At 45.7% G+C, this 26,408-nt stretch overlaps 1 protein-coding gene across 1 annotated transcript in view; it reads right to left on the reverse strand.

The window, feature by feature from the left end:
• LOC8040499 (large neutral amino acids transporter small subunit 2) overlaps nucleotides 1-26,408 on the reverse strand; it is a 110,757-nt gene that overhangs the window by 49,442 nt on the left and 34,907 nt on the right. Inside the window, exon 2 of the mRNA XM_029979593.4 lies at nucleotides 22,357-22,559. Coding sequence (XP_029835453.2) covers nucleotides 22,357-22,559 — 203 coding nt within the window. The remainder of the gene's footprint in view (nucleotides 1-22,356; nucleotides 22,560-26,408) is intronic.

Consider the following 26,408-nt stretch of genomic DNA (forward strand, 5'->3'; position numbering starts at 1 on the left):
AAAGGAATAAACGCGGAATCGTCGACTACGGCACACTTTCCGTATGTGGAACAACCCATCCCTTCCGCATTCAATCAATACCATATGAGAAGACCAGGCCGGGAGTTGAGAGGACCCGATAAATATACGAGAGGCACTATCACTCTCAATATGACCTTAAACAGTCGATCCGGATTTTTTTCTGCGTTTGCGGTCCCCGCAAGCTCTATTATCTCGCAATTAAAAGAAATTTGAGTAACAACAGAGACTTTAATACACAGGCGTTTCGGAAAGTTTTTCCTTTCTCAGCGTACACACTGAGAATCAGACATTTTCCGAAACGTATGCGTATTAAAGTCTCTATTGTTACTCAAATTTTTCTTAACGTCTTTGAAAAAGTTTGTTTTTCTTAAGTACAGTGATTCTCAGTTTCTGAAAGAATCCCAAGTGTGAGACCTCGACTCGTATTCTATTCCTACAGTTCGGACCACAGCTCCTCGAAAACTGGCATTGTACAGCAAAGAAGTATAAACAACTTAACTGTTTCCGCTCATATTAAAGAATAGTATATTTACTGAAGGGCGCTACAATTGCCTTTTGTTGACATCTAACAGCGTGACTATTACACCGCTCGGGACAACAGGAAACAGAAACGTCGATTCGTGTAGGTCGTTAACTGGGGTGCCCCCCCCCCCCCCGCCCCTTTTAACGTGTGGGCCACAACGAAATAAGAGGGGAAGGGAAAGCGGGCGAGGGGGGTCGCTACGATCGATAAAACTCGCCAGAGTTCGTCGGCCCCCAAAAGAAGCCCGCAAGATTGGCCGCTCCCTGTCCTCCACAGGAGGGCCTCCCGCTCCCCCTCGCCCCACCCTCCCACATATCGACTGTCTCGTGCGTTCTCTTCAGTCCCCCACGCCCCCACTATACTCAGCACATACTACGAGCTATCCCAGCCAATCCAGCGCTGCGAACGTGTCACGTGATTCCTAGTCCCCGTGACGTCATTGTGCCCCTCCAGAAGGTCACATGACACTCCCGAGGCATTGGACTGGCTTGGATGTCTCGTAGTTTCGTCTACGGTCACGCTTAATCTCTCCGTCCATCGTACCCACCCTGTCGCTCCTCTCTCTCTCTCTAAACACATATTGCTTTTTCTCTCACTGCCTCTCTCCTACCCTTTCTCTATTTGAAACTCTTGCTGCGTTGTCTGGCCAATCACAGATGAGGGAGGCAATCATGCTGGATGTTTTGCCCGTTTGAAAGATAGATACGTATCTCTCCGCAATTATTTTTCACTCCATCATATATTTGAGTCGAAATCAGAAATGCTTGATATCTCTTCTTTCTCGGTCGACCAATTATGCAGTTGGTAGCACAACGTCTAGCTTTTTTGTTTCTTATCACAAACGCACGAGAATGTAAAAATGAAGTCGACGGCATGCCTTTAATTATGGCGAAGAAGCGCGTAGGGCAACATAAACCAAGCGGGACTCCGTAAGAAGCTTGCGTGGATCTCCCCCCTTGTCAGAGAGAAAAACAAAGTAAAACCTGATTTTCGTACACGGCTGAGTTCGGACGTGAACACAGAGATTTGTATTGTGACACCCTGAAATTTCTAGATTTCAGTGAAAAGGTTCATATTACAAATGAGGCTATATGTTCTAGGTGCTATTCATTTCCTTTCAGTTCTATGCATTCATGGCCAACATACCATGTCTTAAGATACACAACTAACTCCCCTACATTGCTTTAAGACTAAAAAAATTAATATATATATATATATATATATATATATATATATGTGTGTGTGTGTGTGTTGTTTCGTCCTACAAAGCAGCTTATTGTGCCCAAACAATGAAAGCAAAAAACGTAACTATTCGTAACTGGAACAGAATTGAGAAGAACCTTTGCTGTGATAAACAACTACAAGGTGTGTACTGTGAAGACGTTTCACATTTTGCTCGTTTTGACAAGACGAATCAAAAATAAAGGTTAAGAAAACATCAGTAATGGCTACGACGGTGTACCATTGTACATAGTGTAATTCCCTATAAATCCGAACAAATTATTATGTCGATTCGTGCTCGGGTGTTTTACTGGAACTTTAATGGTTAGTGAAATAGTAGTAGTAGTAGAAGCACTCTATACCTTTACCTCCTAAATTTGTTTCCGCTCTTCTCACGATAGGAGTTTACAAGAAGGCACAACAAAGCAAAACGTATTCACACAACCTTCCCGACTCAACCAAATATATTCGCCACGTTCCCCAGCACTACACGGCTGACACAAAATTTCCTCGAAGTTCGGGGTTTCCCCAGAAGCGCCCACGTACCAGTCAAAGACAAAAAAACTCCTCTTTTTTCCTCTGTTTTTGTGAGCAAGTTACTTTTGAACAAACATCTCTGGAATAAATAAATTTATTATAAACATCGACCTCAGGTGTTTCTTTTTCTTTTCTTCTGCGTTCTTGCATAACACCTGGCAGCCATGACAAGCAAGCCTGAATCGAATTATCGATTCCACCATCGACTAAACCTGGCCGCTTCGTCTATCCCACGGCAAACTCCGATCTTTAACATTTTCAACAGCTAACGCTACTCAATATCTGTCTTAACACTCCTGGATGTGTGTGCCGTTTCTCTATACAGTCGAGGGCAAAACAAGCTCGAACGTTCAACTGTCACTTTCAATACAACAAGAAATACATGTAGCTTCACCAAAGTACGAGCGCGTGCTTATAAAATGCGATCTTTAGTGCACCGCAAGAACTGCGTTAAATCTGCTTCCAAACCAGAACCATAATGTAACCAATTAAAAGTATCTCAATTACAGCGGTTAGTATAATTTCAATGCCTAAATGACGTTTTCCTAAAGTTACAATGAAGTTCAGCGAGTGAACCTTAGTTAATCCTTTTTTCTTTTGGAGACACTCGTAATCTAATTCAGTTACATTTACATCGACTCATTTCGCCGATATTCCAGATTGATTATTCCAGATTGATTATACCAGATTGATTTATTCTTGACGTCAACGCTACATATATCGTGAATATATCTTTAACTCTGTCATGAGTGGAGTGTAAACTCTGATAACACTGTGTCAACGTTTGCATTTATAACTTAAGGGCATTTATCCTCCGGTAATTCTAATTATATTAAACTTAGTTTTTGAGAACATTTACAGCTATTTTGTTGACGCCACGATTTACGCGGTTTAATTTCAAGACCTCCGCTCAGCTTCCGTGAGTGCCATACGGACAGCGAGCGAGCAAACTAGCTGCCATCAATTTGTTAACGTTCGGTTTAAGTAGGGCAAAGTAGCGCGTGCATCTCCGCCGCTATATAATGGTTACCACACACATTCTGTCAACCTTACGGCCTCTGTAATTGAGGAAGAGTGGAGTGACGAATTTCTCTTGACGCACTTGAAAGGACGCCGTGGTCGTCGACGATGTAGAACGTTTTAAAAGTAAACCAGTTAAGAGAGTCAAAGCTAATCTGAACTGCAAGAATCATAACGAACACGTCCATTTACATTTCAACTTACGACACACAGACTGTAATATCGAATTTGTAGACTGCCAGCCAAAGCGGCCGCCGTTGCCATGGTACCTTGTTGCTGTGTAGGCATCGTACAACGGATAATATTGGCTGCGCGCTGGACATTCCCAGGCAATCCGTATTATTTCCCAGTTCTACGCTGGGACGTACGAGATGCCCTCTACAGGTAGGAACTGAGGGAGAGGAGGTGTTGAAAGCGCTAAAGATAGCCACCCTTTTCTCTACTCAGTGTCCGAACGCCTTTGAACGCCGGCTTCAGGTGTTCGGCGTTCGCATTCGAGCATTGAGTCAGCTAGCTTTGCCTTTACCCACTAATTATTGCGAGGTTATACAAAGAATTACCGGAGTATTGAGTCCGCTCGCCCTATCAAGATGGCGGCACGCCATACAAATGAACAGAGCACTCCACCATCTTGGCAGGGGAAGAAGGCACGCCACTGCCGGTTTGTGCCCTACTGGCGACGAGATATTTCGGTGGTTCATATCTGTGACGTCACGACGAAGATTATCTCTTGCAGGCGACAATTTCCATGGTGTGTGTAAAAAGCACAGTGGAAGCTTGAAGTCGTCCTTCAACCGGCACCGTCAAGGTTGACAATATGACGTTGTTCTTATTTACATAAACGAAAGTAGATTTCATCATATTCATGACGTCATAGTGATCGGTTGGCCAATCGTGGAATGCCGATCACAGCGACGCCTTTGGTAACGGCATGCAACACGAATACAACAACCACACTTGGCTCCTGTTTTGCACTTGAATGAGCAAATGAAGGTACAGTAAGACGTCACCCCTAGCCATTGTAAGATACAAGTAACCTCCCCTCCGGCAGGTTTTCATATAACCTCCTCGGTAAAATGCTGCCCAAAGCTAATGCTGCCGCTCGGTTGCCTAAGTAATGATCTACTGCCGGCTCCACAAAGCTAAATTGCTCACTAGAGCCGTTGGAACGTTTTCCCCGTGCTGAGTTGCGATCGGGAAGTCAAAACTTTACCACATAGTTTGACCCGTAAGCACGGGAACAGCCCAAGAAGTCTCAAAAACGAACGATCTATCCATTTTAGATGGATGAATGAATGGATATTAACTGTTGTACCCTTTATAACGGGCGGTAGCTTGCGCCACCTAGTCTAGAAAGTAAAAAAAAGCGTGATTGTCCTTTTGTTCCTTTCCCTCCTAAACCAATGCATTTCTGTAACTAACAGCAGGACCGTGGAGGTGATCGGAAAGAACACCTTTGAGAGATCGGGCAAACAAACGATTAAAAGCAGGCACCCCTCGCCTCCTTTCTCCGACGAGGAGTCGACAATTTCCCTCTGGTCAAAGCTTGTCGGCGGTAGACACGAGTACCCGTGGTTGCCGGACTGGTGCCCTCGCAGAGTTTTTCGCCCACCCAAAGTTGAGCAGAGTTTTGAAGCTCGGTTGCTCGCGAACGTGCGCAGGCTTGAAGTATCACGCATACAGTCCTGGCCCAGGTCCAGACTCCCCAATCGGCCACCGTATCTTCGGCAATTGCCCCACACACGCACCGGATCTGTTTGAGGAGGTTTTGAAGGAGCCATGGCAGGCTGCACGCGCGGCCGGCGACAAGTCCCCTGATATGATTACTTCGCGGAATGTATTGGGGCGCAGCGGCTCACAGCGACCGAGAATACAAGCTTCGGCGAAAATCGTTGATTCTTTTTTTTTTTTTTCAATTGTCAGAAAATACGGCGCAGTTTGTGGGGGAAGTGAAACTTGATTGCTGTTTCCCCGCCACAAACGACTTCTTTGACAGCGATATACTACGTCGCAAGCATGCACGTAGCCGGGGGGGGGGGGCATGGGCCCGGGCTCCCCCCCCCCCCCCCCCCCCCCCGAAATTGTCCATTTTGCTGGGACCTCCTCTCCCCCATCCCCCTCATAGAGCATTTTGTCATTTTTACGTGCCTGGTCGCAAGTAGACTTTCTCTGGCCTGTGCTGCCGAATTGTAGGAAATTTCAAATCTTGCTTCCAGGGGAAACCTAGCTCCAGGGGACAAAGAGCCTAGCCGAACTATGACGGAAATTTGTGACGCTTTAAAGTCGGAACGAAGAACCCTGCGAAAAATGTAAACTTTCAGATAACTCTATGCGAGGAATCTGCAAGAAATTACGCCGTGTAGAATCGCTGCTTAGCCATCAATCTGGTCAAAAAATAAGCACGCGGTGATTAAATTAACCGATACACTTTAGCCATACACATATACTTTGTATACACCAGGAACAGGCATCAATTGCAATCTTCGCAGTAAATATAGAAGCAGCTTGAGCTGTAATCTCCGGACAAATAGATCTGTCCCTAACTCGCTCCTTCCTTTCTTTTCATTGCTGTTACGATTACGTCGCCTGCTTTCTAACGGTTTCGCGATAAGAGTCCAAAGTACAAACACTGCCGCATGCTTACCTCCCGCAGAATAGTCGTCAATCTATTCGTAAATATAAACGACATCTGAATCGATCTTGCCCTGCGCAAAGCTGACCCCAACTTAAGCTACCTAACTGCACTGGCTCGAGGCCTTATCGTAAAAGTCTTTCATCCGAAGGAAACGCCGCCTACAAACTTCAAGCCCTGAGGCTAAGAGCGCTGGTTTCATTAATCGCCCATTTCGTAAATAACTGGCGCCACCTGGTGAAAAACAGGGTTCGAGGATTCCCAGGAAGAAACATTGCGCGCGTTCAGAAAAGGGAGGGAAGAAGCGTAACAAACTTCGGGTGAAAAATATTAAGTCGGAAGAGTCGCAATATAAACTTTAGAGGAGCCTAATCTACGTCACGGCAGCTCAATGGAGCCAGGAGGATCTACAGGTACACCGTGTCGAGGGAGTGCCCACGTTCGCTGAAGCACGCGCTCACGCATTTTTATACCAGAACCTTCCAAACCCGCGATTTTCAAAAATGGTCCTCCTGTTACGCTCTTTTTTTATTATTATTAGTAGTAGTAGTATTGTTATTATTATGTTTTATATATTTTTATTATTTTTTATTAGTAGTATTGTCCTACATGCGCACGTGAACTTCTTTTACTGAGACCAGTACATCGCGCAGATCAGATTGAGTTGTTGTAGACGAATTCAATGCACCGAATGATAGTCCCGTAGTCTAGTCATAACGACAAGATGCGCCTGGCCATTGCAAAATTTCAGCATGGAACCGGCATGAAGAACTGTCTCCTACTGGCAAACATTCTCTCTCAAGCATACGAAATAACGGAATAACTCTTCTTTTTTTTTTTTTTTAACCTTTGTGACAGCGAAAAAAAAAAAAATTCTGAGAACTTGGAAATCTCTCGGAAGACTAGGCGAAGACAAAAGTTGGGGTGATAAGGCGTCATTAGCCATGCAGCAGCCGTCGTGTCCGAGGGACACAGAGGGAGAGAGACGGAAGGCTAGACCGTGACCTTGAAAACTGGAAAGAAGCCCGCCGACCACGTCTGGCTGTCCCTCGCAATCTCTTGGCTCCCTTTCTTGGCCAAGATTGCTTTACGATCTCTGCTACGGTTTTTCATCTTGGAAAGTTCATCTTGCGGAGGCTGCACCCGACAGCGGCAAACGTCCTTGCTGAGTCAAGAAGCTCTCGTCTCGACAGTCGTCGTACGCGGCGTCGCACACCCACGCGTTTAAAGCAGACACAGAAAAGGAAGCGAAAATGTTCGGACGACGCAATCGCAACAATAAAACGAAACGAATCTTCGGTAATACGGCATGCTAGGGAATTCTTTCGAAATGTAAGAGTTACGGCCGCGTTGTCTTTATTCACATGACGAGAACGTATTGTGGGCGAGCTCTCGCATATCCGATTCCAGATTTTAAAAAGTCACTAGAATTCAAAGCACGCGCGAAAAGGTATATGGTGAACCGCTAAAAAAAAAAATGAGTGCCAACAACAAAATTGCTAGCATCTATAGTTTCAAAAGGAAGGTAAAGTGCCGACAAGACGTGCCTAATTTTTTTTTTCTTTTTTTAGGTTTAGAGTGATTTTAGTTTTATTTTCGTTTTCCCTCTGGGGAACTCGTGACGTTCCCTAAGACGGCAAAATCTTGAAAATCATATATAACTAGTTTACCGGTGTATAATGTGTATATTGGTTTGATCTTATAGAGTTGTCAGGCATTAAACAACATAGAGAGAAAATTGAGGACCCCCTTTAGGGGTAACCTTGGCTGGCATGCTCCATTCAACGGGCTTGAAATGAGACCCATTGTATGTCTCGAAAAAAAGCCCGACTGTTGGTCTCATTCCTTTTGAGCAAGATAGCCCCACCCAGTCAACTTACTCGTCTTTTATGACTGGGTACCAATAGGGTGTACACTGCCAAGCACGGCTAGTTCTTCGATGTCTATGCAGCAGACGTTGTAAAACCTCTTCATACATAAACACAATGAGGGCGCAGACAAGATGGTGTAAGTTTACCATGATGTAAAAACACCTGAGACGGTGTGAAAAAAAACCTTGAAACAACCGAAAGTAGAAGAGACAGGGAAAGAAGTCAGTCAAACGACGTCTCAAAGTCAGCTAAGTTAAAAAATTGCTATTAAATTATTTTCGTCCTACACAAATTTTTTTTTTTTTTTTTTTTTTTTAGGCAGCTTTGACGTCGGTACGCCTCCACGGTAGACCGGTCTCTTAGGATTCCGAGTCAAGAGGTCCGACAAGTCAAAAGATCTAACGCGTCAAAACATCTATTATTAGACCTCCTGACTCGCTGGACATTTTGAAGCGTTGGACCTCTTGACTCGCCGTGGTTCTTTTGATACGTTGGATCTCTTGACGCGTTGGACGTCTTGATCCACATTGGATCTCTTGACTCGTGTTTGACGAGTCAGGAGGTCCAAGGCGTCAAGAGATCCATTATTGGACCTTGGGACTCGATGAGCCTAATGACTTTCTGTCCGATCACCGATCACGGGAAAGCTTCGAAGAAAGTTGGAACAAGAAGGGGAGGAAAAGGAAGAAAAGCAAAATAACGATGAATGACGGTTTTCGGGTGGCAAGGAGGAGCGTGACGGTCACTGGACTGGAGTGCAACGGGGTGGGATCACGCAAATGATAACAAAGCAACGAGAAAAAAAAATGAGATGTGAGAAGAGGATACAGTGGCCTCGGGGACGACAGGTTTTGGGATCCTGAATAGCTGGCGGTGTCACGGCGTTGTGCATTTTCCATTCACATCGGCTGCTTGACCAACGCCGCCTCTTCAAGCGGTAGGCTTGACAAATGTCGCGAGAGCTGTGCGCGCTGTGCGGTCGCGGGGACGCAGGTTGTTTCTCGAATTTAGAAATCAACGAACCGTCAATCGGTGACTTGATTACGGGGTGCGTCTACGCAGCACGAGCTCAACTGGCAGGACATTTTGGGCTGTGTGGATGATTTGGACAGCATAATGTTTGTCAGTCATCCAGAGGGTCAACGTGACTTTCCGCAGTATATTGACGATATGGCCAGTACGTGCAGCACGACTGCTAACTGGCACCACGCTGTACGGAGAACCAGCATCGGCGTGAGTTCGTGTAATCACTACTGCGTGGTGCACGTAAAGACTCCAGTCTATACTCCGTTCGATGAAAGATGGACCGCAGCCGATGCTATAGGAGCCGAGAGCGTCACGGGACATCTCGCTCCGCGCGTCACTGGGCCGAACCGGCAGGTCACGTGTTGCACTGGCTGGTTCAGACACTCGCATGAGTCCGACCGTGTGCGTCTGCAACGGTATGCGACGTTAATCTTTTTACGGGTTGCTATGGCAACGGGGTTTAAGCTGCTTACGACCGCCATTGCTGCTGCGCAGCGCGGTCATAAGAGCCTTAAAAGCCGGTTCTGTCAGACTTGGTCGTAGTCGGTCGCAACAGTGTGAACCAGCCTTTAAAAGCCGACGTACAACCACGGTTTTCTGCAGGGAAGATTTATCCTCTTACCGCTCCCTTCTCCTAAGCTGCGAAGGGAGCCAAGTTGGGGACTTGGGGCAAGGTAAAAATTGGAGAGAATACAGGAAAGGAGGAGGCGGGCAACAGTGGAAAGCGCGAAGTGTACGTCGGCCTCAAAGTTGAAAGCGAGTACAGCAGCCAGGCACGTAGCCAGGATTTTCTTTCGGGGGGGGGGGGGGGGGGGGGGGGGGGGGTCGCCCACGACAAAATATTGTATGAAGGGGAGGGGGGAGAGGAGTCCCCAGCAAAATGGAAGATTTCGGGGGAGGGGGGGGGGGGGGGCGGGCCCCATGGGCCGCCCCCCTGGCTACGTGCCTGACAGCAGCCGTACGCCCCGGCCAACTTGCTAATTTGCGAGTTAGAGATACTTCGACCCTTGGAAACTCCACTCAGATTTGAGTTGACTGCGTACGGGTCATGCTCTCTCTCTCTCTCTCTCTCCCTCTCATCTTTCTTGTATAATGGAAAAATTCCAAGCGGGGGATCTCGTAGAACAACGAAGCCCCAATGGCGACGAACGTGTCTGTCAAATAAAGTGTCCGAGAGAATGGATTAGTGCCTCCAAACAAGCGGGACTGGCATTGTTTTGCGGCATTCACCAGTCAGCTTTTCGCACAAAAGAAACGTACTTCGCGTAAGTCATACATCAGCTACAAGGTGACCTTCAGCACATATTTGTACAGATCGCAAACGCGTCACAATCGCGCTTCAAAGACGTGCGAAGGGCGTCATCGTCCGTGGCGGGGCCTTTTCTTCTAACGAACAGACAAATCGATCAAACGATTTTTCTTAGAAAAAAAAACACGCACTCTGTGTCAGTCTTTTCGTACGAACTAGTTTTCAAACAAAAATCTACCTTATCGTATACGCTGCACTGTGACATGCACGGTAAATACTAAGCTAATTCATGTTCAAGCAAGTTCATGAAGCCTGCATTTTTAACCTATCTATTAAGTCGCGTTCATCGGTAATATCGTGTAAGATTAAACGGACCTCTTACGCCGAGTCTTTACAAAGTTCGTTTGATGAGCGCACTCTCGGCATTTCGTGGATGGGTTCTCCAACTCAGACTACGCGACATCTCCCCAGATTTGCTTTACCTTGGACCTCACACAGCACCTTTTGCAAGGTTTCAGCTTCTCTGCGGTGTTTTTGAAGGCACAAATGAAGCGAAACTTAGCTGAATTCGTTGGCGCTATCATGCACAATGGTAACATTATCGTGCTTCACCTAAAACTTTAGACGATAGAGTTTGATTCACACTTTCACGTGTGTCAGGTGAATTACGCTTCTCAATGTTTCGTTGGTTTTCGTCAGCTTAGCGCTGCTGATTTCGGAGAGAAAAGTAAACAAACAGGTCATTAACTCCCACTCTTGTCGGTCACGATAGTGTGGTGTTTTTACCCTCGTGTTTTATTTGTGTGGGTACACGTTTGCATTTTTATACTTGGTGGGACACTTTTCTAACGCATGCTTTTCAGTTTTCCGCGTATTGATTGTCTGCTGGAACACGTACATTTTATTCCCGACCAAAAACTTATCGGATAAGAACTGACCGGAAAAAAGCTCGCCGGATTCCATCTTTACGGACATAAGCTCACCGATTTTATATTTATTATACTGGATAACTTGCGATTCACGACTGGATAACTTTCGTGAAAACGTGAACAGACGTGTCAAAGGCCTCATATTATTGACTTTTATTACGCACAGTATTTGTGGCGCCATCTACCTGAAGCCAAAGAAAGCGCTCCCTCCCCACGTCCCAATGCCAGCAACTGCCGAGCGTGATCTTAGGCACGCAACCGGGAGTCTCCGTGTGTTTCCCTCGGGCCCGACTCACGGAACTAAGGCCGCAAACCGAAAAACGGTGCAGATTTGAGAGGCGCGTCAAACTTAAGTCTGTTGTATTTTTTAATACAAAAACTAAGGCACCTAGCTAAAAATCGTTTTCGGATCTTTGTTGTTCAATGCCTGCCCACGACTAGGGGAGGAGTTATGAGGGGATTTCCGTGACACCCTCGAAATATGACGCGGCAGTTCTTAAGTAATTGGACCTCTTGGCCCGCATTGGATCTCTTGACTCGCGTCTGCCGAGTCAAGAGAATCAAAGCGTCGAGAGATCCATTATTTAACGTTCTTACTCGTTGGACCTCTTGACGCATTGGACCTTTTGACTCGCCGTGGATCTTTTACACGTTGGATCGCTTGACGCGTTGGACCTCTTGGCCCGCATTGAATCTCTTGACTCGTGTTTCGCGAGTCAAGAGATCCATTATTGGACCTTTTGACTCGTTAAATCTCTTGACCAGGAGCGATCTCTTAGCTGTAGATGAGAAATTTAGCCAAAGCAGTTCAACCGCTAACCTGGAGTCTTTAACGTTCACCATGCAGTAGTGGTTATACGAACGCGTGCCGGTACGAAACTAGAGCTAATACGTTCATTCAGTAAACCTCTCATATACAACTTTGAAATCAAGGTCGTCACCAACCTACACGACAAACAAAAATCCTTTCCCTTTCCTATCTTGTCTACAAACGTTGCAGCCACCTGTGTACACACTTATGACACACCATGACGTTGTGCGGTCATTCTGCGTTCGAACAAAGCTCACACTTCTTAGAACACCCCCCACCCAGCCTGGAACGACCTTGCTGGCCAAGCCCACCCAACTGGTAAGAAAACCTCAAAGAGGACAAAAAACGCGTTACCCTTCACGCTATTTGTAATCTTCACACTGACACCTAACTTCCCCCAAACTTCTTGCACTGCTACACTAGACAACAACAAAAAAAAGTACGCACACACACACACGATTTGCAAGAGCCAAAAAATTATAAAAGCAGGAACGCCTTGGAACGCCTTGGCATTTTCAGCAAGGTAGATAGATGCTTGGCTTATGCAGTTGCGTATTGACTAAATTCTAATGGTTTCTCTTGCAACTTGTTTGATATCATTGACCTTTTTGCTTACCACTCCCGTCTACGACCACTGTGATGTGCGGTCGTTGCGTTCCTGTATATGTGTTGCTATTTCAGAATCGGCCTCTTCGATTTTTATGTTTTTTTAATGCTTAGGTAGTCTATCATTCAAACCCACACGCTAAAGGGATCTCATACACGACTACCTTCTCACGAGGTACCGATTTGTCGCGCTGCAGAACCCAGAAATCCTGGGTTCGAGCCCCACCCTGCCCGTTTCGATCTGGATGAGCATCGTACCGGCGTGCGGTTGTGTATCACTACTGCGTGAGCACGTTAAAGACCCCAGGTTAGCAGTCGTACTGCACTGGCAAAATTGCTCATCTACAGTGTAAACCAGTGTCGCCCCTAATGGCAGACCAGCCTTGCGCTGTATAAATCACTCAAACGTCCAATTTGACTTTGACTTTGACTCTATGGGATATCTGGCAATGGGATTTCCTTTCTCTTTGAAATGGGCTAAGGTTGGCCAACAGGGTACCGCGCAAGCTCATAGTGTGTCGTAAGTGTGCCCATAGGTGACTGCAAAGTTGGTAGAAAAGAGAAAAGGATTTTTGTTTTTGTTTTTTGTGTTGGCTGGTATATCGGAGGTTTACTGAATAAACTTATAAGCTAGGGAATCGGTGGCCGAGTGGGCTAACGCGTCTCAGCTCGGAGGGTAGAGCGAAAGCTTGCGCTGGGGATCGAGCCTCCTGGGTTCGATCCCCACCACCCCCGCCCATTCCGATCTGAATGAGTTTCGTACCGGCACGCGTTCGTGTAATCGCTGCTGCGTGATGCAGGCTAAAAACCCCAGATTAGTAATTGTACTGCACAGGCTAAATTTCTCAACGACCGGACACCGGTCTAAGCGACCGGTCACCCGTTGAGGCGTACCAACATCAAGGTGTGTAAACATACACAAATTTTTTAAACTTAGCTGTGTTTGAGACGTCGTCTGACTGACATCTTTCCCAGTCTCTTCTACTTTTGGTCATTTCAATGATGTTTCACAACCAGTCTCAGGTGTTTTAACACAATGACCTTCATACATGTTAAAAGACGACGGCGAAAACCGCTCCCTTGAGTGTGTCAATCAAACTGAAATGGGAGGACTCAAATCAGCCCAGACAGATCTCTTTATCTCTTTTACATTTCGCAAGCTCTCAATTTTCGCGTTAATATTTTATTATTATTATTATTATTATTTACCACTGCTTTGATTTCTGCACACCAAAGATTGCTACGTTACAAAAATAAAACTCTCATTAATTCTTTTCTGGATTTCACTCATTTCAAATTCTGCCTTCTCCTTCAAAACATTTCTTCAGCGCAAGAACGATCGTAGGGCAAATTGAACCGATGTCCCAAACGTCACACGGAGGGTTCCGTGTTTTCAATGCTTATTTTTATTTCATTTTTTGTTGACTTTAGTTGGGGGAGGGCGCGTTTGTGACGTACTCGACATAAGGCCAATCAGGGACCGGGATTTCCCCCATGGGTTTTCTGCGCGAGAAAATCCCAAAACGCGGCCTGGATCTTTAACGCGCATCACGCAGTAATGATTCGAGGACAGAGTTTTTGATCACCATACCATTCGATCAGTCCCTCCGGTAAAATATTCAAAGTTTGCGTTATCACTAAAATGTGTTTTTGACGAACAAAATACGGCACAAAACGGAGCTTTTTCGCGTTTGAGTCTCAGCGGAAGTGTGGTAAAAGGAAAGTGCCATTGCCTCAAAGGTCCGCTGCTAGCGGAAACGGAAATTACATCACATATGATCGTATGTAATACGATATCGCATCGCCTATTAAAGCGGATCGACCGCAATTAAGATCGCACGGCAATATGGTTTTAACATTAGCATACATTGGCCTTGTTGTCGTTTGAGTTGCCAGCCTACCACGAGTACTGACTAACCAACTGAAAACATGCACATGGGTTAAAGCCATTTTCATGGATACTATAGGCCTACCCATGAGGAGTATTTTTAAAGTTAAAAGAGACTCGGTGCTCCATAGAACAAAAGTATAGATAAAGTAAAGCGAACTAAATTTGTTATCTACAGCACAGAACAGAACTTGAGAAATATAGTCTGCTATCCTTTTTGGCATGTGGATTTTGATAACTCTTCACCGACTTCTTTATTGTGGAGCTAGTGACTCGGCACTTTTTTTGCATTTATACGAAAAGATGACAAAACGCAGCGACACGTTACAAACGCCTGCGCGACAACGAAGTCTACTAAAACCAAAATATTGTTTACTTTTCGAGGCTATAGCTATCCTGTAACTTTGACCATTGCAAAAACGTGTTGAACGCGCCAACAAACCAAAGTTTATTTGGCACCGTCGAAAGGCTACTAAAAGATGCCCGATACTTTAGGTGTAATCACTTCAGTATTTAATCAGCCTTAATGCCGACTAGGTATAATTAACGAGCGCAAAATGGCTCTAACCCTATATTTAGAGCAATTTCTTTTTTTTTTTCATTAATACTTTTTTTACAAAATTGAAGCTGAAAAACGCGCAGAGCATTAGAAAAACATTCCGTACCATCAAACGTGTTTGGAGATGGCCTCGAGTAGAAACAAACGCGTGAGCAAGAATTAATTAGCAGTCTTCGTTGCGTATATTAAGCGAGCCTCCTCTATCTAAAGTCGTACAAAATACCACCTCACCCTCCACTAATCCGGCCCCTGTCAGCCGTAAACAACCGAGATTAAAGACTAGATGGCGTGATGTTATTTTCTCTGCTCTCAATTTTTGCTTCCTAGCTCCCGTTCGTTTCTTTTTTTTTTTTTTCTTCTTTTTTTTTTGTGTATTGCTGTACATTTGTCGAGCCAGAAGACACGAACCAGACGAGCGCCCATTTCTGAAAACGCCAGATCAAAAATTTTCGACATGCAATGCTTTTACGGTTGACCGTGAGTATAGGACTACGTGGTGTCGGTCGATACAACACCCGCCATCGAGGAAATCGATCGCGCGGCCGCAACTCCTCACCCAAAGGTAAGTCAAAACTCGGGCAGCATGGATCGCGCGCTAATTAACAATCAGCCCCACCTAACAGAGTGGAATGGGTGGCGGTGTGTCAACACATATATTGGACAATAAAAACGAACGTCGTCGACTTTAACTCAAGAGCGTGTTGGTAACAGTGACTGGCAAAGAAAAGAATAAAGCGAACTAGTTCTTTTCCTTTTCATTCTTTCTGTTGACGTAGACTTGCGATGACTGAATAAAGGTACTCGTATATATTGGACCGAGAAAATCTGTGTTGTGGAGGTGGCAACAATTAAAGTAGAGTACTGCACGCAAAACGATGGTCGTTAATTTGTGTAGGGTTCGGTACGTTACGTCGCAAGGCGGACAGTCTAGCAATGTGGTGGACTACTAGAACGTTCCGTATTATAAAGCCTCGGCCCAAAACCGATAAATTTGTTCGAAAATATCTGCCACTCGAAGCCTCCGTCTGGCAGCCGATGTTTCGTAAAGAAACCTACGGCTTCTTCACTAATAATTTCGCTTTGCGAAACGTCGGCTCAAACCTCCGAGGCTCCGAGGAAGTTACTTTCCAATCCCTTTCTACCACCTCCCAATACATTTTTTTTTAAATAAAAATTAAACCAGTAAAATTCTTTCGTTTAAGTTTACGTTTTTTTTTGTTTTTTTTTTTTTTTTTCTGGCAAAATTTATTAAAACGCAATTTAGGAAAACCACCGACGCTATGGTCAGTATGGCTCTCAGAAGCATCACACAACTTATCTGGTGCCCCAAAGTGTCAAATAAAGTACAGATATTTAAAAATATGTCCAATAAAATGATTTAAAAGAAACAAAACCGACAAAACAAAAAAACACTCAGACAATGCTGCGTTAAAACAGGAAAAGAGGAAGCGGCCCATCCTTTAACCACGCCACAAATTTCGCACCCACTCGAGATGGAAAGCCGAATTCCAGACTCCATTATTGAATGACCGGCCAACAACGGCATACCCTCCGAGCCGAAGTCCACTAACCAGCAGGCCGAAAGCGGCGGCTCATCTGGCAACGACTCTGGCTATGGCTCGGACAATGGCTATGACTCTGGCTCGGGCTATAAGCATGCTCGGGTTGTGGCTCAGGCAATAGTTCGGGCTATGGCTCGGGCTATGGCTCGGGCTATGGCTCGGGCTATGGCTCAGTCTACGGCTCGGGCCGCGACTTAAACCGTGCTAGAAGACGGTAGGACAAACGACTGGGGCACGAACAAGAGGCGAAACGAGGGGCCAGCAGACGAACAAAAAAGAAAGAAGATCAAAGGGAGAAGCGGGGAAGAGTCTATTGATGAGAACGACCTCGATGACTTCCCGTTCCATTCTCGTCTGCTCAGAGCAGCCGCGCGAAGAATACCCCCCGTCCGCCGCGGACGCATGCAGGTGGAACCGGGGGCCCGCCACCTCCGTATTAAAATGCCGCGCTCCGGTGATTTCGCACAACAAACGCCCATTGGATGAGACTCGGGAACGAAGGAAGAAAGTAAACGCGTACGAAAGTAAGGGTTCGTAGATTCGATCAGATCACAAGGAAAAGCGTCAACACTCCGCTGCGAGCAATGCGGGACCGGGTCAGTCAACGCTGCTTATACGATTGACTGTAGCAACATAAGAACTCTGATATAAGACCTGGGTTGCGTTTGCATGTGCGAATCCTGTTGTTGTTGTTGATGTTGGGGGGGGGGGGGGGGGGGGTCGTGGTGTTGGTGTTGTTGAATGTAGAACCTAAGCAGAACAGTTCAAATCAATATTATGCACGAAAGATATCACACCCACAAACTCTCAGAAAAAAAGAAAATGGCGTTTAGCCACTGGATTGCTAGAGTAAGGGTACTCCAATCTCCGTTTCTTTTTTCTTTTCCTTTTTTACAGCGGAGCTGTTAAGGGCTAGTTTTCCCAGTATCCAGTCCGTGGGCAAACAAATCTCGACACAAAACTCTGGATTGCTACCGCCATCTATGAGCGATGGTGGCAACCAGAAAACCAGCTTGCCGGTTGTCTGGTTGCCGCCGTCGCTCATAGATGGCGGCAACCTTTCGAGGCTTCCCACTCTGGCTTGCCGACTTGTGGCCGTCCATTACTTCATTCCCACCATTGTATAGCTTCACTGGTCTTTCTTCACCAAAATAAAAAGGCTAAAAGTATTTTTGTTTTGTTTTTTCGACGCCGCCATTTTTGTGTTTAGTGCACTAAAATGGCGGCGCGACTCTCCTAACTTTAAATGTGGTGTCGGGAAGCTCAGTCGATATCGTATTGCCCTTTCACGGACTGTTTTAACATTTTTTGGAGGGCGGAAAAGCGGCTCCTGCGATTTTAGTTGAAACTTCAGATAACGGACAACAATGGCCTTTAAGCACCACAATGGCTGACCTGTCATTACCCTAAAGCGAAACTTTTTTAATGGCTAAGCAACTCACGCGAAGGCACCATGTGCATGATGTCAAGCAGTGCGGGAGCGTTCGTCAGCGGATTTTTTTTCCCGCAAAAACAGAGACTTGGCGCATTGGCCATTGAGGGGACCATTGTTGTGCGTCTGTATGTGTGCGTGCGTGTGCGTGTGCGTGTTTCTATTGTTTCGTTTGTCTGCAGGTTGAGCCTCCTTGCAGCTGTTTCTTTTTTTTTTTTTTTTTGTCTTCAAAGACGATAGGCAACATTGTTCCACATTTTGCTGGCTCCACCCTCACAAAATTTTCCATGGGAAGTGTAGCATAAATCAATAAATTCATAAAGAGAAATAGAGTCAGTGTTGCCAGCTGCCACCGCTTTTTTGGACTTCCTCTTTTTCTTTTTTTATCCTGCGACGGAACAATACGGAATCGCCGGTAACTTCTAATCTAAACTCCAGTTGCCTTTTTAAAGCACGTTCGTTGGCGCCCGCAAGAATGCACGCCACAGCATGGCGGCAATAACGAGTTGTTCTGCCGTAAACAGACGCCAGGCGACGGCAGAGGTCGAGCGACCATCGAAGCGGCGCAAAACAATGGGATGAAACGGGTGTCGGAACTGCGAGTGTCTATCGAGGGATTCTACTTAAAGTCCTCGTTTCATACGGGGGTATTTTGCTCTGCAACTTGCAATCTAGTACAAAAAAAAAAGAAAAGAATACAAGGACAGAGCATGCATTTCATCTGCCACCCACCTCTCTTTTCTTTTTCACATGAGCGACGTTTTGATCGAAAATCGCAAGCCGAATCGCACCATGTAAAACGGGCGAGGCAACCGAAAATCCAAAACCGAGTTAATCTTTTTTTTAATCTCTCAATAAGCATTCAAAACGAGAAAAAGAAAGCTTATAAAATCAAAAAATATTAAGAAAAAAAATGCGAAAAAGAACCGCGCATACAACTTTTAATATACTGATTTGATTCGATTTTCTTAATGGCAGTAATTAATGTCCAATTTTAGAGCGTATTATACACTAACTCAGAAGTGGCATGCATTTAAATTCGCGCGAACATGCTGTAATGCTACAGTCGTTTTCTAAGCAGTCTCATCAATTTGCACACGTTATAGGAACGGTTACGTATGCATCTATTAGAACTAGCAGAACGCACGCAGCACAAACGGTCGCTACCTATACAAAAGGCACTTTATGCAACGCCATATATACCGTCGCGGTGTTGCCCTATACCATTACAATCCACACAAACACATATCGTACTCAGCTACTGAAATTAAGCCTAATAAGAAACAAAAAGCAACGCTGAACACGAGCAAACACCGAATGCCAGACCCCGTCGAGCCGCCGCTGCCTCCACGCCGTATCCCATGGGTATAACAAACGGCATGGTCGTCTATCTATGTCAGCGGGTCGGCTCGTTATCCAATCTAGCCGTATAGTATCGAATGCAGCAGAAACTCGGCACATGGGGGCTGCGAAGGTGCGGCGCCGCATTTATAAACGGTGCAATTAGACTTGCCCGATCGGACGCCGGTTCACAACGACGAAGTCGTTTGACCTCGCCAGAGAGATCCGGCCGGCCAGCTCCGTGTACGCGCGTGTACCTAGTCACTCTAAGGTCGCGTTCGCACTGCTCGAACATTGAACACAAAATACAGTTTGCAGACGCTAGAGAGTTTTAGGGAACTGCTTTCTCCCCTCCGATACAGTACGATGGGCGCTCCGCTACAAACTGCGCATGCGCTAGCGCAGAAGACTCGCACAAACGCAGTTCGTACCGGAGGGCCCCATCGAATCGCATACCGGACGAGCAAAAACAGTTCGCTAAAACTCTCCAGCGTTTGCAGATCGTCCTTTTGTATGATACGTAGGAGCGGGAGGCACTCACTTGATCGAATGCCGTTTTAGCGAACGCCCACGTTTCATCGAACGACACTTTAGCGAATAGCCGGACGCCGCGAAGCGGCGTTTTCGGGTGGGCCAAGTGAGTTCATATTTTTGTAATGAGTTGCCGCAGACTGTCGCCGCGAAGCGGCGTAAAGCGCAGCGCGACGGATAGGTTAACGCGCGCCCCCGTTATTCGCTAAAACGACCATTCGCTCAAATGTCGCCGTTCGCTAAAATGTCATTCGCTCTTGTGATATGGACCCCATCCACCGACGCGTCATAGCCTCGTTAGTGGTGACCACGGCGTCACGTGGCACTGTGATGTCGGGCCGATGAAGTGACGTCGCGCCACGTGACGCCACCGTTCCTCCTCCGCTGAAGTTGGCGAGAAATTTTACGCGCTAAATTTAGCGGGGAAACGCTTCGCGTGACGTCACGGTGTAAGGTGACGTCAGGCCGTGGGACGTCACGCTTTCTCCGCTACATTTAGCGGGAAAATTGTAGCGTCACTGAACACTGGGACGTCACATGGCGTCACGTTTTTCGCGCTACATTGGGTGGGGAACTGTATCCGCTAAAGTTAGCGGGAAGCGTTTCCCCTCCGAGTCTAGCGGGGAAAGCTGAGGCTTTACGTGTGTAAAGCCTCAGCTGTCGCCGCAGCTGATTTAGAAAGCACGGCAAGGGAAGGCTTTTTTCTTCTTTTTCGGTATTTCGATTGAACAATAATGTTGCGCAAACGTCGTATCCTACAACAAAAAAAATTCTTGGAAACCAAGGAGGTCAACAACGCTCGAGTTGCATCGAGGTTGACGGAATACATGACATTTCGAAAGCGAAAATGCAGTTTCCCTCAAAGTTCAACGGAAGGAAACGAAGATGTGCTACGATACACATATACTCTGGAAAAACAAACAAAAAATAAAACCCTAACTTTTTTTTTTTTTTGCCGAAATGATTTTGACAACACCACAAAACCTGTTAAACGTAGAGGTACAGGAAAGTAAAGCGCAATAAAATAGTAGCTTTAAAATCAGGTGCGTATACTAGTACATTGAAAGGCTCCCTGCTCAATCGCTGTGTGTAGTGTATCCCCTTGGTAATGGCGTATAGGTTGGCGAAAGTTGTTACGCATCGTGTACACAACGTTACAAGTTCCTTCGGAATGTGGCGAGGGGTTAGCAGTTGGTTTAGCTGATTGTGTTAACGAGCAAGTCAAAGTCAGACCAGAAATTGGGTCAAATCAAATGCATTGCAAACGCGCATGTTGCCCAAACTTTATTCGAGTCATATACATGTAATGTTTTTATATAGCGCATTCTTTTTTAGAAATTATATTTTTTTTAATTTTTATTAGCAGCGTCAGGTATTGATTAAACGTCGTAGCTTAAAATCCTAAACGGATGGAACATAACACCCGCACCAATGCTAGATACACCCACACATAGAGTAGACACGAGGATATATGCATGTATACACTCAGCGGCAATATGAGCTAGCCCAGTGAGTGCTCGCCGAAAGGGTTAAGATGTCGCCTAAGGTGCATCCAGCATACACAAAGTTACGAAACCGACTGCCAAATGGCAACGATAGATGATGTGACAGTCCATTCTAACAACTTTTTAAACAACTTATGAGTTGTAAAAAAACAAAGCGGAGTGGTCCGCCGGAGAGAACCCCTCGACCGGACCACTCCATGTTGCCCCACGTGGCCAGATTAGTTGCCGCGAATGATACCACTTGAGCGCACATCGAAAAAGACGCACACTGCCGCGTTAGAGACGCGCGGAATTACGAGCGTACATGAAATTAAATACAGTCTCGGTGTGATTACATAGAGCCTGAATTCAGCCTACATACTGCCTAGACGCCACCCACATATAGCCTACAGACAGCCTATTTACAGCCTACTTACAACCTACTTAGAACCTAGCAACCAGCACATATCCTATATAGTCTACACACAGCGTGTAATACAATAAACTAGATGCCGGCTACGTGGTCTACAGTACATACAGCCTAAGCATTGTCACAAACAGCATAGATATTGCTCATATAAAGCATGCAGATATGCTTTCTACAATCAGGCTAGTACTACGAGGCACAAGCCTACATGCAGCCTATACACCTCCTAAATACAGTTTACATGACTTGCATGTGAATGTGAACTGACCCTACCATGCTGGTGATCATTCCTATGCGTGTTCTTGCCAAGGAAAACAAATTCGGTAGTGCAAAATGTACGCCGCTCCGCTCCTCGGCAGGGCTACTAGAATGGCCGCTGATGCGACTTCAATGCAAGCCATGGATTTGCAGCATACACGTATAGACACTAATTATGTAATAATTCCATATACAGACCACATAGCCGATTGTATAAAACCTATATGAAGTCTAGTCTACATACACTCAATAGAGTCAATGACTTAGGTTTAAATCCGAAAGACGTGCAGTCTTCGAATCAGTGCATAGAAAACAAACAGACAAAGCGCACGTATATATCCGTCGGACCAACCCAGCCATATTCGCGGTCTTTGGTGGCGGACCGTTGCCGGCCGCGAATAATCCGCGTTCGGAGTGCGTCAACTCACCGATGCAGACGAAGGCGAGGGCCCTGACCGCAGGGTCCGGTGGGTCGCAGTCCGGGAAGATGGGTCGGAGCACGTAGAAGGAGAAGGTGAGCGCCACGATGGCCTGCGAGCAGGGCCGCACGATCATGCACTCCACCCAGAGACGGAGGAAGGCCACGAAGGGCCCAAACGCCTCCATGATGTACGCATAGTCGGCGCCGGTCCTGGACAGTCAACAAGCAAGGCGGAAGGGTGAGACACTGGACCCTTGGAAATTGTCCACTGGGACAGACGTATACTACCGCGGACAATATGGACTGAAACAGTCCTTTGGACTTCCTTGGTCTACGTGCCAGTTTTTTCTTTTAGAGAGCTGTGGTTTGAACAGCTAATGGAATGCGAAGTTGAGGTCTCATTCTTCGGACTGCTGGACAAACTAAGAGATAATAGAACTTGTGGAAACCACAGACGCCAAAAACGACCGGATCGGGAGTTTCAGCTCGCATCACCATTACCATACACTAAAAAAAGATCTGGTCCTAAAATAATTCTTAGGGGTTCTTCGGCTTGTCCATATTTTACACCGTAAGATGTTATTTTAAGCACCCCCTAAAAGGGTCCTCCGCGAAAATGCGAAAGAGCTCTTCATCGCCCAGTTGCCTTTCTAGTGCGCCAGGGGGCGATGGTGCTTGAGGCGAAACCGTTATTTACGAGCTGAAAAAGTTCTTGGGGCGTCAAACACCTTTCAGAAACTTTTTTTTGTGCGTGTATGGGTGTTGCTTTACGTACGCGTTCTGTCACGCCATCACTCTTCTCACAAAACACAATGGCGGTCGAGGCTGGCATGTGCTAGGATCTTCAAAAGTTAATGATCTAGAAGCCCAAGAGCGTACGTTGAAGTTTTGCTAAAAAGGAACTTCTTCCTCGCTACGTCTTTTAGTGGAACGTCAGTAGGCGCTCTCAGGTTTCCTGGAGAGTCCTTTTTCACTGTGGCTGCACCATAACCATTTACTGGCGTTTACCTTTTCCCGTGGAGAAGAGTGAGTCACGCACTCTACTCTTAAAAACAAAGTATTTTGTTGCAATGCAGCCATGCGCTTATCCAGTTGTTATTGTACACGTGTTCTGTCGTGCCCAGCATCGCTGTATCCTCCCTAAAGACGATGGTGGTCGAGGTTAGTATGAGGAACTTGAAGCGTGGATCTTTTAAAAGCCTCAGAGATGTGTCCAAAAAACGCTCTGGGGCTTCAAGGAGGCTCCTTTATCAAGATCGCTATACCATTACCGTTTACTGGTATTCACCTCCTCCAGAGGAGGACTGTAAGACACTCGATCCAGTCTTGAAAACTGAGCAGTCCATTGATATCACTATACGCTTGAGTAGTTTCTGTTGTGTACGTATTCTAGATGTCATGCCTCGAGTCACGGTATCCTCAGGAAACACTGCATGCTTATAAAACTCATCGAGGCTGAAATGAGAAACTTGAAAAATTAATCTCCTAAAGGCCTCAAAGCTCGGAGGACTTGGCTTCTTCAAAGAAGCCAAGTCCTTCAGCAAAATGCTGCTGTGAAATTCACTTCTAAAATCATATTATTTCGTTACTATTTATTTGCTTCCACTTTCTTCAAAACGAAGCATGTAACCCCTACATTGAAAGTGTTGGAGGCAGGATCACCGTTTTTCAAGATGGCGTCGCACAATTATTGAAGTTTTATATGCGTCATTAGACTACACCAGTTTGCGTCGTACTGGCTCACAACAAAGGCCGCAAGCCAGATCATGCAACAATAACGTAACAGTGTACAGCTAGTCGCCCTAATCTGACTAAATGTACCTTTAGTACGAGCACACCAAATTTATTTATTTATATTATTTATTTATTACTTTTGAGGTACCATAATCCACTTCGTCTAAGATGACCCGAAGGCGGGTGGATACAAGTGCAAACGTTAAGTGTCCTGAAGACATCGCATAAATGTCATAACGCCACTGTGTACCTTCCTAAGTTAAGCTGATTACCAATACTCTCGAATTGCACTCAAAGACAGAGCGATATTTAGCTAGCTGCATCAATGAAACAATCAAAGTACGCCGCAACAGAAAACATTCAGGTGCCTGCAAAAGCCTGTATACTAACCGTTTTGCATACGCACACAGAGATGTCACCCTGTACTAAAAACATACCAAAAATGACGGATCGATGACGATTAATTTACATGAAAGAGAAAATCATGTTCCTTCTATAATGTCACGCGCAACCGCTTCCATCAAGCTTTCTTGTATCGTCGCGGTCTTTTACGCAGGAAGCCATTTCGTCCTAAGAACAAATCCCCGACATAAAATGCTTTAATGGGCGAGCATTGTGCCATAGTGATTAAGTAAGAGCTTCGATGATGACACTGGTCGGTCAGTGCTATACAGCAGTATCGACTGTAGCGCTCGGGCTCATTCTCTGGGTGGAGTCGCGATTTTCCAAAGGTCAAGTTCCGTAGGAGCAGCAGCGTATTATCGACCCTGGCCTACACGAACAGCTCCTGAATGGTCGCTATCCGCAATGCACTCGAATTAACACCAAACCATTGGTATTTTACGATAACGAAAAGGGACATGGAAGAAAACAGACGACACAGGCTTTCAACTTTGAACAAAACGTTGTAACGTTTTAACAAAACGTTGCAACAAAACGTCAACAAAACGTTTACGTTTTTAAGAATTCTCTTCCATGTTCCTCTTTCGTTATCGTAAATTAGAAACCAACACGTTCAACCCTCCACATTGATATTTTTATCAGTTCAACCAAGGACTATCAGCGCCATGTGCCACGCTCTAAAAAGAAAAGATGTCTGTGAGTTCACTTTCCTGCAGGGCACGGAGACAGCCAATCACCATAAACAAGAAAAGAATCCCAGCGAATGAGGAAGCTGAAAATACGATTAAACAAAAAAAAAAAAAGCATGCCATGTGACACGGGGCATTTAGGGGGACATTCATTGCCCCCCTAAATGCGCGGGACATTCATTGTCCCGCGCACGTAGTTTTTTCTTTTATATATATATATATATATATATAAGCTTCGTCATTGGTTGGGATCCTTCTGTTATTCGCGGTGATTGACAGTATCCGAGTTCTGTAGGAAAATGAAGCCGAAGACTTTGCAGTGCAGCAGCGGTCTCAGCGGCAAAAGCGATGGACATCGTTTTGTCACTGAGACACTGCCCGCACGATGCCGATCGCCGTTTTTATTGGTCAAGCTAAATAAAGGAGCAATAGTGACTAATGTCTCGAGTGCAGTGAAAAGAACTGAGGAACCTCCGAAGGTGCGGAGCTCAAGTCGAGTACATATCAGGAATCGCACTGCTTCGCACCTTACGCCTCATGGCATCAGCAAATAACGTCATATTCGTGTGGCAACGTAAAAATGAATTTCGAAACTCTCTGGCTCCATTCACCCTGCAGAAAAAGGGAACGCTTCAGAAGTTTCAAAATACGTCCATTCACGTTTTTATTAGGTACGGCACAATATTACAACTTATTTTATAAGGAAGTTGGCCAGACAAAGAAACGAGCCTACGCTTTTTTAAACGCGTAAGTTTGCGGGGAATTACGTATACTTACTATTGTACGTGTAGATATACATAGTTATACTTTGTTTTCCTTCTTAAGAACGTCTTTTGTAAACAAAATCTTAAGAATATCCCCTGGGGAGCGATAGGCGCACACACTGACAATGGGATGGAAATTGATTTCTGTATCATTGGTTTTGTATCGTTAATTTATTATCATAGTATAATCGATCCAAAAGCGAAGGTCAGGAAGGGTATACATATTGTCAGGCTCTTGGTGAATAGATGAGTTTAATACAATGAAGAGAGATTTGATTATGATGGTGTCGCCAGGAGAATCGTTGTTGCAATCGTCCGAGCGCAGCTTGAGCGTTTCCGCTGCTGCTCGAGATGCGCGGGGCCTTTTTGGCTTAGCCTCACTTCTTCCTTTCTAACAGCTGTCTCCCCGTTGAAAAAGGGCCGGTCCGCCGGCCATGGTGCTAGGGGACTTGGCGGTGGTAGCGCTTCAG

The sequence above is a fragment of the Ixodes scapularis genome, unplaced genomic scaffold, assembly GCF_016920785.2.
Source record: "Ixodes scapularis isolate PalLabHiFi unplaced genomic scaffold, ASM1692078v2 PGA_scaffold4__175_contigs__length_147842914, whole genome shotgun sequence".
Classification (NCBI taxonomy): domain Eukaryota; kingdom Metazoa; phylum Arthropoda; class Arachnida; order Ixodida; family Ixodidae; genus Ixodes; species Ixodes scapularis.